At 46.0% G+C, this 12,294-nt stretch overlaps 1 protein-coding gene across 1 annotated transcript in view; it reads right to left on the minus strand.

Annotated features, from left to right (window-relative positions):
* Positions 1-940: 940 nt before the first annotated feature.
* Positions 941-12,294, minus strand: part of LOC142197812 (phospholipid-transporting ATPase IC-like) — a 49,820-nt gene continuing 38,466 nt past the window's right edge. Inside the window, exons 18-28 of the mRNA XM_075268416.1 lie at positions 11,767-11,931; positions 11,508-11,619; positions 11,296-11,371; positions 9,853-9,979; positions 8,797-9,073; positions 7,394-7,617; positions 6,091-6,174; positions 5,430-5,675; positions 3,573-3,711; positions 2,999-3,129; positions 941-1,149 (exon numbers count right to left, since the gene is read on the minus strand). Of these exons, the coding sequence (XP_075124517.1) occupies positions 943-1,149; positions 2,999-3,129; positions 3,573-3,711; positions 5,430-5,675; positions 6,091-6,174; positions 7,394-7,617; positions 8,797-9,073; positions 9,853-9,979; positions 11,296-11,371; positions 11,508-11,619; positions 11,767-11,931 (1,788 nt within the window). The 3' untranslated portion in view covers positions 941-942. The remainder of the gene's footprint in view (positions 1,150-2,998; positions 3,130-3,572; positions 3,712-5,429; positions 5,676-6,090; positions 6,175-7,393; positions 7,618-8,796; positions 9,074-9,852; positions 9,980-11,295; positions 11,372-11,507; positions 11,620-11,766; positions 11,932-12,294) is intronic.

Raw genomic sequence — 12,294 nt, forward strand, 5'->3', positions numbered from 1 at the left:
AGGTCCGAGTCAAACATGACCCCGAGGCAGTGGGCATGCTCAGTAGGATCTGTACCCCCTAACTCCAACTCCCATCTGGCTCAGGAGGGTACTATCAGGTAAACTGCAGGCCCCCTCATCTCTGCACCAGCTCAGGAGGACAGTTGGAGGACATGATTGAGTAGTCTAGCCACCATAACAACTCTCGATTCCTGTAGCCACTACTTTGGGCCTTAGAGTTCCCTCCAATGGGTTGCCACAATGCATAGCACTCTACTTGATTCGCTGTCTTCTAACCCCACTTTCATTCTCTTAGGGCTCCTCCTTACATATCATACTTCTTTTGAGCTACTGAATTCAAGTGAATGGAAGTTGATCTGTAGTAACCTGGTCTGGCCACTACACAGAGAACAGCGCTGTCTGATTCCTTCTCCATTTTCTGAGTATCAGCTACTGAAAACCACCACCAAGCCAACATTCAGGACCCTCTTTAACATAGGTCATCAATATTTTCTGTCTAGAAAATCCCTTTAAGGCAGAAGTGAATGATCATCTTTTCACCCGTCATGTACGAAACGGGTTTGTTTACAGTAGGGTTCAGCGATCGGGATTGGATCCCGCCTAAAAAGATCGGCTCAACTCTTGTTTCCAATTTCTAAGTGTGAACTGACTCGAAGCCACAAAATAAAATCTACACCATTTATTGAAACCTTTATTTACACATCAGTAACTGGTAAATTTACACATTGCGGTCATCACAGTCCATGTAAACATCATACGGAAGCTTTCACATTGATGGGCACCATCTCTGATAGACATAGCCTGTAGTCTAACCTCTTCTGTACGGCGGTCAGTTCTGCCAGGCCATTCGTTTTCTGTACAAGAGCGGATCTCCATGCTAGCTCATAATGGGGAGTCCCTGGTGTGGGACCCTCCTCTGTGGCATTTATATGGGCAACCCCTTTAAATGTTCCCATTGGATCCGTTAATTTCATCCACCCCAGCCTTCTTCCTCCGTATACTACGTCCACTTGAGATGAGATCGCCAAATCCTCTCTGATGGGAGAACGCATAGGCGGAGCGTCTAACCGATGTGCCTCGCCGGATTGTGCTCACCGCTGGCTCGGTTGGAGGTTCTTTCTCTTTGTAACGTTCTGGATTTTTGTGGACCTTAATATACAGAAAAAAGTTATATGAAAAATAATTTTCTGGAATTTAAATCTGTAATACTCAAGAGCTGCATTCATAATTCTGCCAGCTTCAGAGCTGGAATCACACAGCATTCTCTGTACAAAGCTTTGAATTTGGGAAGCATTAGGGAAAAGTATCAGTCTCCCTCGACTTAGCTGTTAGTGGTGTGTTAACATGCTTGATGACTGTTTCCATAAATCAGTAGAATTAAGAATGCAGCTCTGAAGTATAATGAAAGGTTTGCTCAAGGACATGCAGATTATATTTACGTATTGTGCTGAATGAATACTCACTTTACAGGGAGCCCACCACCTCCTAAATGGCTACTGAAGGGACATTACACACATTCTAGTAGTGAGTCCCTACCCTGCTGGTTGGAGCACCACATGGCGACCTCTGTATAGTGGGTCCCTACTCTACTGGATACAACACCACATGGCGACCTATGTATAGTGGGTCCCTACCCTACTGGGTGCAGTACCACATGGCGACCTATGTATAGTGGGTCCCTACTCTATTGAGTGCAGCACCACATGGTGACCTCTGTATAGTGGGTCCCTACTCTATTGAGTGCAGCACCACATGGCGACCTCTGTATAGTGGGTCCCTACCCTACTGGGTGCAGTACCACATGGCGACCTATGTATAGTGGGTCCCTACCCTACTGGTTGTAGCATCACATGGCGACCTATGTATAGTGGGTCCCTACTCTACTGGGTGCAGTACCACATGGCGACCTCTGTATAGTGGGTCCCTACTCTACTGAGTGCAGTACTACATGGCGTCCTATGTACAGTGGATCCCTACTCTACTGGTTGTAGCACCACATAGCGACCTCTGTATAGTGGGTCCATACTCTACTGGTTGTAGCACCACATGGCGACCTCTGTATAGTGGGTCCATACTCTACTGGTTGTAGCACCACATGGCGACCTCTGTATAGTGGGTCCCTACCCTACTGGTTGTAGCACCACATGGCGACCTCTGTATAGTGGGTCCCTACCCTACTGGTTGTAGCACCACATGGCGACCTCTGTATAGTAGGTCCCTACTCTACTGGATACAACATCACATGGCGACCTCTGTATAGTGGGTCCCTACCCTACTGGTTGTAGCACCACATGGCGACCTCTGTATAGTGGGTCCCTACCCTACTGGTTGTAACACCACATGGCGAGCTCTGTATAGTGGGTCCCTACCCTACTGGTTGTAGCACCACATGGCGACCTCTGTATAGTGGGTCCCTACCCTACTGGTTGTAGCACCACATGGCGACCTCTGTATAGTGGGTCCCTACCCTACTGGTTGTAACACCACATGGCGAGCTCTGTATAGTGGGTCCCTACCCTACTGGTTGTAGCATCACAAAACACTACAGTTTTCATGATCGGTGGGGGTTCCAGTGGTCGGACAGGGGGTAACTTGTTTTGAACTTTTTGTGACCAGACAACCTCTTTTCCGGGGGTCTTAGGTTTTTGACACCTCCTTTTTGAGTCGGCATCAGCACCGTTTAAACCAAATCCTGCACGAATACCATGGCTTGGGCTATTGGCGCAAGAGGAGCAGAGGACGTGTGTAGAACAGAGGATATCGCAGGTTATGCACCAGAATCCGATCCATCTGAGCGTGTGCAGGATTTGGTTTAGAGAATCAGAGCACTGGTTCAGGAGGGGGGTGATGACAGACAGTTTAGGAACAGAGCTGGGTGCTAAGGGGACTGGACTTCTGAGTGGCGAGGACATGTCACATGTGCACATATTAATTTGATTACAGAATAAACGTCATATACTTGGCAGCCTCTATGCACACTACTGCGCCAGCTACTTACTTTATCAACTATAGATGGCCAAGCAGTCTTTTTCAAAAACATCATTGTCAAATACGGAAGCAGACATATCGCGGTCGTGAGGATGATGATCAACCAGATGTTAGGTTGTCGTAATGCATTTGTAATAACCCCTGGATAAGGATAAGGAAATATTAGTTAGCAAGTCCCACTACAGGGCTCTGACCAAGTCGACCCAACCCGAAACCATTTTCTTCCATGGCCACACAGGGGCACTGTTTGTTACAGTACAGTTACAGTGCTGTCAATGGAGAAGACTGACATATCTTCATCTAATCGGTGGAGATACCAGGTGTTGGAGAGTGGACCCCCACTCTTCTGATACTGGATAGGTCACCAATATCCTAAACCTGGAAAACCCCTTTAATGACGGACCCCAGACCAGAACCCTATACTTAGAGATGAGGTTCACCCCATAAGACAAGTCCACAGGGCTCCCAAAGGTGATGCATTTGCTCTGGCTTGTGTCCTGTGACTGTGTAGATATCCGCTGAGACCCGCTTTATCCGAATAAGCTGATACAACCTAGACTTATCTGTGATATGAGATATCTTACCTGTCATGGTTAACATGGAAGTAAAGAGGATGTGACTGCCGCTGCTGTGACAGTCATACGTGATCGCAAAGTAAATCATGATGGTGCCAAAGATGGAAAAGGTGAATAGAAAGGTCCAATACCTCATAATCAACCCCGCCTGCACAGAAAAGATAGGACATGAAGGCCAATAATAAGTAATAATAAGGATGATAATGTAGCAGAGGTAACATATATAAGTGGTGTAGACCTTGTATAATACTAGAAACTGAGACCATTTTTAGGGCAATCGGCTCATTTTCAATACAGACCAAGTCGCATCCGGCTAGGTGAATCTGACCAGACATGAGTATTTTCATGATCTACAGCAGCTGAGGTGTGTATTATGAGGTTCTGCAGCAGCTGAGGTGTATTATGATGTTCTGCAGAATCTGAGGTGTGCATTATGATATTCTGCAGCAGCTGAGGTGTGTATTATGATGTTCTGCAGCAGCTGAGGTGTGTATTATGAGGTTCTGCAGCAGCTGAGGTGTGTATTATGATGTTCTGCAGCAGCTGAGGTGTGCATATGATGTTTTGCAGCATAAACTAATAATAAACATGCACTATACATTCACCGGCCACTTTATTAGGTACACCATGCTAGTAACGGGTTGGACCCCCTTTTGCCTTCAGAACTGCCTCAATTCTTCGTGGCATAGATACAACAAGGTGCTGGAAGCATTCCTCAGAGATTTTGGTCCATATTGACATGATGGCATCACACAGTTGCCGCAGATTTGTCGGCTGCACATCCATGATGCGAATCTCCCGTTCCACCACGTCCCAAAGATGCTCCTCTATTGGATTGAGATCTGGTGACTGTGGAGGCCATTGGAGTACAGTGAACTCATTGTCATGTTCAAGAAACCAGTCTGAGATGATTCCAGCTTTATGACATGGCATTGCATTATCCTGCTGAAAGTAGCCATCAGATGTTGGGTACATTGTGGTCATAAAGGGATGGACATGGTCAGCAACAATACTCAGGTAGGCTTTGGCGTTGCAACGATGCTCAATTGGTACCAAGGGGCCCAAAGAGTGCCAAGAAAATATTCCCCACACCATGACACCACCACCACCAGCCTGAACCGTTGATACAAGGCAGGATGGATCCATGCTTTCATGTTGTTGACGCCAAATTCTGACCCTACCATCCGAATGTCGCAGCAGAAATCGAGACTCATCAGACCAGGCAACGTTTTTCCAATCTTCAATTGTCCAATTTCGATGAGCTTGTGCAAATTGTAGCCTCAGTTTCCTGTTCTTAGCTGAAAGGAGTGGCACCCGGTGTGGTCTTCTGCTGCTGTAGCCCATCTGCCTCAAAGTTCGACGTACTGTGCGGCGTTCAGAGATGCTCTTCTGGCTACCTTGGTTGTAACGGGTGGCTATTTGAGTCACTGTTGCCTTTCTATCAGCTCGAACCAGTCTGGCCATTCTCCTCTGACCTCTGGCATCAACAACGCATTTCCGCCCACAGAACTGCCGCTCACTGGATGTTTTTTCTTTTTCGGACCATTCTCTGTAAACCCTAGAGATGGTTGTGCGTGAAAATCCCAGTAGATCAGCAGTTTCTGAAATACTCAGACCAGCCCTTCTGGCACCAACAACCATGCCACGTTCAAAGGCACTCAAATCACCTTTCTTCCCCATACTGATGCTCGGTTTGAACTGCAGGAGATTGTCTTGACCATGTCTACATGCCTAAATGCACTGAGTTGCCGCCATGTGATTGGCTGATTAGAAATTAAGTGTTAACGAGCAGTTGGACAGGTGTACCTAATAAAGTGGCCGGTGAGTGTATATACTGTATATAAGCCATTTTTCATACTGACTTACCTGGAAGTTGACCACAATGACAAGAGAGGTGGCTGTAGTAAAAGCTAACGTCTGATAGTCTGAATTCACTAGTCCGTCCTCTGTAGTCATTTGCCAGAACGCTCCATACGGGATGAAGAAGATGACCAGGGATGACACAATGCCATGGAGAAGACTGAGGAAGAACTTTGGGTAGTTGAACAGTAGTCCTTTTTGCCCCGGGATATACAGTCTCGGACATTGCATGCTGAGCTTGTCACTGACATCCTTGTCACAAAGAAGAAACACCTTTCTATAAAACACGTCAGCCTTTCTCTACATTGGTTTAAGAAAAATCATAGGGCCCCATAACTTCACCTAAAAATGGGCCCCGCACCTCCATTCACACAACAGAAAACGGAGAGCAATTTGCGGAGGAGATCTGCCTCAGATTCTCCTTCATTTTGCACTCCCTGTCTTGACCCATGGACTCATGATGGAACAGGACGCTTATCGTTTCAGCATCCTGCTCCGATCTCTGCCTATTGTAGAATCAGAGCAGAATCTGCCACGGATTTGGGGTGGAATCCAACTCTTAATTTATGGCCAATACGATCCTGTTTTGCAGGGTTGGGTGGGGGGGGTGTCGCAGATCATGGACCCCACTAATACTGTCCTCTGACGTGTCTTTCATCCTACTTACCTGGTCTTGCAATCCTAGGACAATTACAGGAAGACTGGAGTACAGGAGGTTGTAGAGCGCGATGAACACAGTGTCGTACACAGTCTGACAGCAGAAGACAGAAGACATATTAATAAAATATAATATATAGGCAAATTAAACACGTACATTAACCCTTTCCTATAACAAGATGTACATCGGCATCATCAGTAGGAGGCAGGTCCTTCTCAATCTAGAGAATTTGGACATCATGGTTAGACATGAGCGAACAGTGAAATATTCGCTATTCGATATTCGTTTCGAGTAGCCCCTCAATATTCAACTACTCGAATCGAATATCGAACCCTATTATACTCTATGGGGGAAAAATGCTCGTTTCAGGGGTAGGCAACATTCGATCAAATTGAACTTACCAAGTCCACGAGTGAGGGTCGGGCTGGATTCTCCGAGAAGTCTTCTCCGTGCAGCGTCTCCGCGGCGTCTTCCGGCTCTGAATTCACTCTGCCAGGCATCGGGCCTGGGCAGAGCCGACTGCGCATGCCCACACTACAAGAAAATGGCCACGTACAGTCAAAGCGGCCATTTTCTTGTAGCGCAGGCATGCGCAGTCGGGGACGCAATGCGGAGAAGACTTCTAAAGGTAGGAGAAGAACCAGCGTTGATTGGCCGACTGTATAGCATTCGGCCAATCAACGCTGGTTCTGCATCGAATTTTTCCATTCGAATAGCGAGTGGTACTCGATCGAGTACGAGTATTTTGAATACCGTAGTATTCGATCGAATACTACTCGCTCATCTCTAATCATGGTATTAAACAGCACAATACTGACAAGGGAAGGGGAAGGCAACTCCAGCTTTGTGATCTCTGATGGTCTTATAGGTAAAGTTCCTGATAAATCATGTTGCGTTTCCGCTGCGGTTTTTACGGCATCGCTTTTCGGCTGTGACTCGCTACGTGTGGCCTTAGCCTAAAGGGGTGTTCCAACAGTTACATATTGACGACTGATAGGTCATCAGTATCTGATTGGTGGAGGTCCGACATCTGGGACCCCCATAGTTCAGTGTTCACGTCACAGGCCAGTGATGTCACATTCTTTCATCATATGGCCTATTTGTAGCTCAGTCCTGCTCAAGTAAATGGGGCTGAGCTACAATACCAAGCGCAGCCACTATACAATGTAGGGCGCTGTGCTTGATATTCATTGAATGGGTTGCAGAGCTCATTACAGAACACTGCAGACTCTTCAAAAAGGATAGGTCATCATCAATGCAATGCAAGGAGGCAAGAAACCCAAAAAGTCCCTCATTTAGTTTGCTTTAGTACCTGGCCAGAGTATCCATTGAAGAAGGCATACCAAAAGTGTACAAATGTGTAGGCAAAGTTCTTGTAGAAGAAGTAAGTTAGAAATCTGCACATGCGGATGTACGACCAGCGACCATGAACCAGAAGAAGCCTTTGGAGGAATCGGAACTGAGCGAAGGAGTAGTCACTGGACATCACGGCCTGCATTCCCTCCTGTCCACTTATACCAACCCCTATATGGGCAGCTGCAAAGGAAAAACATTGAAGAACGTAAAGTAAGGCAATGCTATAACAAGAGACAATCAAGGACAAAAATTCTGCTCTTTGCCATTGGTTCCAGTTAACGTTATGTTGACAGACATGCCCAAACTGTATCATATACAGACTTCAGAAGTGTTCAATAAGAAGCATTCGGTCCCCTTCCCCAATCCATTGCTGATAATGTTCTGCCATATAATTGCAAACGAATACTTGAGAAAAGCCCAAGTGACGATAATATAGGAGTTCAAGGAACACTGGACTGCAAATACAGAGCAAATACATGCAGGCAAGCAGATAAAACACAAGAAAAAAACAATCTATGGGCACAGTCAGTGAAGCCGCTTGCTGTCTGTAAATAATATGTCATCTATAACCGCACAAGAAGCAGATTGTAAGCAGAGACGGCGTCCCCCAAAGCTAGTGTGAACCTAGCTTTAGTTGTGAGATTTGCTGAATCCTCAGTCTTTTGCACGCAGCAACAGTTTTCAGACATGTCTGTGCAGGCCGGAGGGGGCAAAGCGGAGGGGGAGGGGCCGAGTGGAAGGGGGTGGTGCTGCATGGAGGGGACGGTGCTGCACGGAGGGGGCGGGTCCGAGCGGAGGGGGTGGGGATGAGCGGAGCGAGCGTCTTTAGCAGGCAGAGAGCAGGGAGAGGACCTGCTCTCTGCCTGAGCGTAAGTGACAGTGACCCTGAGCCAGTCCAGGACAACTTGTCCTGGACTGGCTTAGGTCAGCAAAAATGCCGCCCTCCCCGTGGCCCTGGCATAGCGCCTCCTGAAGCGGTCGCTTCAGGTCGCCTCATGGGAGGTGCGGCGCTGGCCGAGAGAGAAAAGGACCACCCTCTATACTCACTGAGATAAGCAAGACAGAATGGAATGTATCTAGGGATGGACTTCCTTAGTAACAAAAAAGTGAACAGAAAATTAGCTAGAAGGGAGGCACCTAATGGCAGGAACGTTAGAGATGTTTTTCAGGAAGAAAGCAGCCACATTCTTCATTAAAGTGCATTACATTTTGGTCTAGAATCACATACGCTATGAGTTAACTAAGTTGTGTGAAATGTTAGTGGCTATATAAGTGGCTGAGGGAGCTCTTTGTACCCCTCAGATACTTGTACTAGGTACTCAGCACCAGCTTACGGCTACGCCCTGGTTACTCTCTTACTTTTTATCATGCTCACGTCATTCGCTCCATCACCGATGGCCAACGTGACGGCCTTCTTGTACTTCTTCACCAGGTCGACCACCATGGCTTTTTGCTTCGGGGTGACTCTACAGCAGATGATGGATCTGCACTCACAGGCCAGGTCCACAAAGTACTTCTGTCGTTCTTCCTTTAAGGCGGTGGTTGTGTTCTTCTCTTGTAGCTTTTGTTCTTTCGACTTGGGGAATTTCAGCTTCAGTCTTTTCCTCTTTTTCTTCTTCTCAAGCAGGATTTCATTCTGTTGTATAGAGGAGATGAGGTCACACATGGGGACATTTTTCTAAGGACATGCAATGGAGCAAGGTCGGTCAAAACCACATATCCAACATTAAAGGGGTTGTCCTCGAATTATGGGGAACTCAGAGGTGTAAAACAGAAAGTCATACTTACCAATACCCGGTGCTCTGTTACACAGTCCCAGTCAACTTTCCTTCGCATGTCATTACTCATCGGGCCAGAAACTGAGACCTGTTAGGCCACTGAGGCCATTGACCTGGAAGTCACGTGAACCAGGGACAGGAGTATATGACTTTTTTGTTTTACTCCCACCCCATCATTTTCTATTATTTCTGGACAACCCCTTTAAACATCACAGCTGCTTCTTTCAAAAATAGCGCCATACCTGTCCAGTGGTTATTTGTGGTATTGCAACTCAGCTCTATTTACTACAATTGAGCCAAGTTGCAATACCAGATAAAAGCTATGGACAACGGTGGCGCTGTTTGTGGCAGAAAATAACCATGTGTTATTTATAGAGCACTGGGGACATAATTTACAGTGCTTTTAAGCCTTCTATTACATAGTTATTTCTGCACCATATTAGGGCAGGTCCTAACCATACGTCAAACTGTGTGTCCACATTGGGCTGTCTGGCTCAATTTTTTAGCCACTCCTGCCCCTGCCTCCCACCAAATTTACAAGTAAAACCAGGGTTCAGGGTGGTTGGGCACAGGAAACATAGCAGAAGAGAGAGGGAGATATGGAATAGTCTTTGTATATGAATATTTTACCACCTACCAGCCATGATCCAGTAATGATTAATGTCCGGTTTTTATTAGATTCGGGATTTAGATCACTGTTCCTATTCACTTCCCCTTGGTTTGTGTTGGATTTCTGGATCTCAATTCTTCTCCGTATTAGGTCACTGTGTAAACAAGGTAAACAATGGCAATTCGATACCAAGCCAACTTCAATGCTGTCTGAACCCACTATGTATAGGTATGACTGGAAACCTATAGACTATATGATGTCTGATGAAGGATCTTTGGAGGCGGAGCATGGCATCTATCATTAGTGTTCTTTTAATTAAGCACCGGCCCCACAGATATCAAGAGGAGGAGGAGCCGTCCCACAGAAGGAAGTGATGTTCCATGCCCAGAAGATCTGGACAAGAAGACAGGATACGCTAGGTTCACACCAGCGCCCGGACTCCGTTATCAGGTTTCCATCTTCTGCATGAAGAAACCTGTCATGCCAAGTCCGGCCGTGAGCGCCGGTGAGCGTTTTGAGCTCTCCACGGCGAAACCGGTTTTTATATACCGGACACAGAGTACTGCATGTCCAACTCTGTGTCCAGTTTAAAAAAAAACGGTTTCGCCGCGGAGAGCATAAAACGCTCACCGATGCTTCATGTGGCATCCGATGTCATTGAAGAAAGACGATGGCGGAGACCGAGAGCGTAGGAGCCAGGGCACAAGTGAATAACGGTAGTTTTTTATGTTTTTATTCCCCCGGGTCTCAGATTATTATACTTTGGGGTCTGAAAAGACTCCAGAGTATAATAATTGTTTATGGGTGTCAACAGTGGAGCTTAATACTGAGTGCAGGGGGCAGTAAGGGACATAATACTGTGTGCAGGGGCCAGTAAGGGACATAATACTGTGTGCAGGGGCCACTATGGGGCGTAATACTGTGTGCAGGGGCCACTATGGGGGATAATACTGTGTGCAGGGGCCACTATGGGGGATAATACTGTGTGCAGGGGCCACTATGGGGAATAATACTGTGTGCAGGGGCCACTATGGGGGATATGGGATATATAGGAATGTGGAGGAGGGGGTCGGTCGACGTCTTTGGCGTTGGGGGGGGGGGGTGCATGTCAAAAGTTCTCCACGGGGCCCCTGCCATTCCTAGTTACGCCACTATATTTGGATGCATTTATTAACCCATTAATAGCATGAACTGACCTTTTTAAAAAAAAATAAATAAATTCTCGTCTAGAAAACCCCTTTAAGGCTCTATGTCACACTAAATTTCCAGACCTTGCATTTAATAGATGCCACTGAGTAGCATCCACCAACATAGGCACCTCTTTCAATAAACTCATAGTAACACAATGGAAATCTCAGTATATACCATCAAATAGTATAACGGGAACCCATAGGTCAGTATAACATATGCAGCACATACAGTAAACATACACTGCATCCCATATCTTGCGTATAATTCTCCGATACTTACTTGACTTCTTCTCCGTAGGAGATATCAGATTCATCCGTTAAGAGCTTACACGCATAACCAATGTTTTCGGCGGTCTCTATATAATAAAGTATATAACGGATCAGTAATCTTTTACCATCGTATGTCTGCTGAGTGCAGGAAGTTACTAGACGTCACTAAACACCAGCATGGCGTACAACAAAGCCTGCTCCACCTGTAGAGGACATACTCACCTTTCTTGTCTCCTGTCAGGACCCAGATCTTTATGTCCGCTTTAGATAATGTATAGATTGTCTGAGGTACGCCATCCTGCAATTTGTCTTCAATGGCCGTGGCCCCCAACATCTACAAAAGTGTGAGATAAAGGTAATTTAGTGAATCCAAGGAGTCCCTTGTATAGAGTGCTAGTCCACAATCTGTGGGATTTGGGGTGTTCACATGGTAGCGGAATGATATCAATTTATTTAAGACTGCAGTTCCTTTGTCACCTACCACTAGGTTATTTTCGATCTCTTCGTACACCTTATCCAGAGCTTCTTCGCGGTTGTCGATGGCCACGCTGGCTTTATGGTACTTTTTGTTCCATCTCTCAAACTCTTCCTCGCTGATGTCCTTGTAGCAGAGGCACAGGGTCCTAAGAGTCTCATTGGCAAATACCTGAACCGAAAGGAAAGGAAAGTCAATGTCAAGAACCAAAACAACCCATACTGGTGATTTATAGTCCGTACTAGTGATTTATAGTCCGTACTGGTAATTTATAGTCCGTACTGGTAAAATATAGTCAATACTGGTAATTTATAGTCCGTACTGGTAATTTATAGTCCGTACTGGTAAATTATAGTCCATACTGGTGATTTATAGTCTGTACTGGTAATTTATAGTCTGTACTGGTAATATATAGTCTGTACTGGTAATTTATAGTCCGTACTGGTGATTTATAGTCCATACTGGTAATATACTGTATAGTCCATACTGGTAATATATAGTCTGTACTGGTGATTTATAGTCTGTACTGGTGAT

This window comes from Leptodactylus fuscus, chromosome 1, assembly GCF_031893055.1.
Source record: "Leptodactylus fuscus isolate aLepFus1 chromosome 1, aLepFus1.hap2, whole genome shotgun sequence".
Taxonomy (NCBI): domain Eukaryota; kingdom Metazoa; phylum Chordata; class Amphibia; order Anura; family Leptodactylidae; genus Leptodactylus; species Leptodactylus fuscus.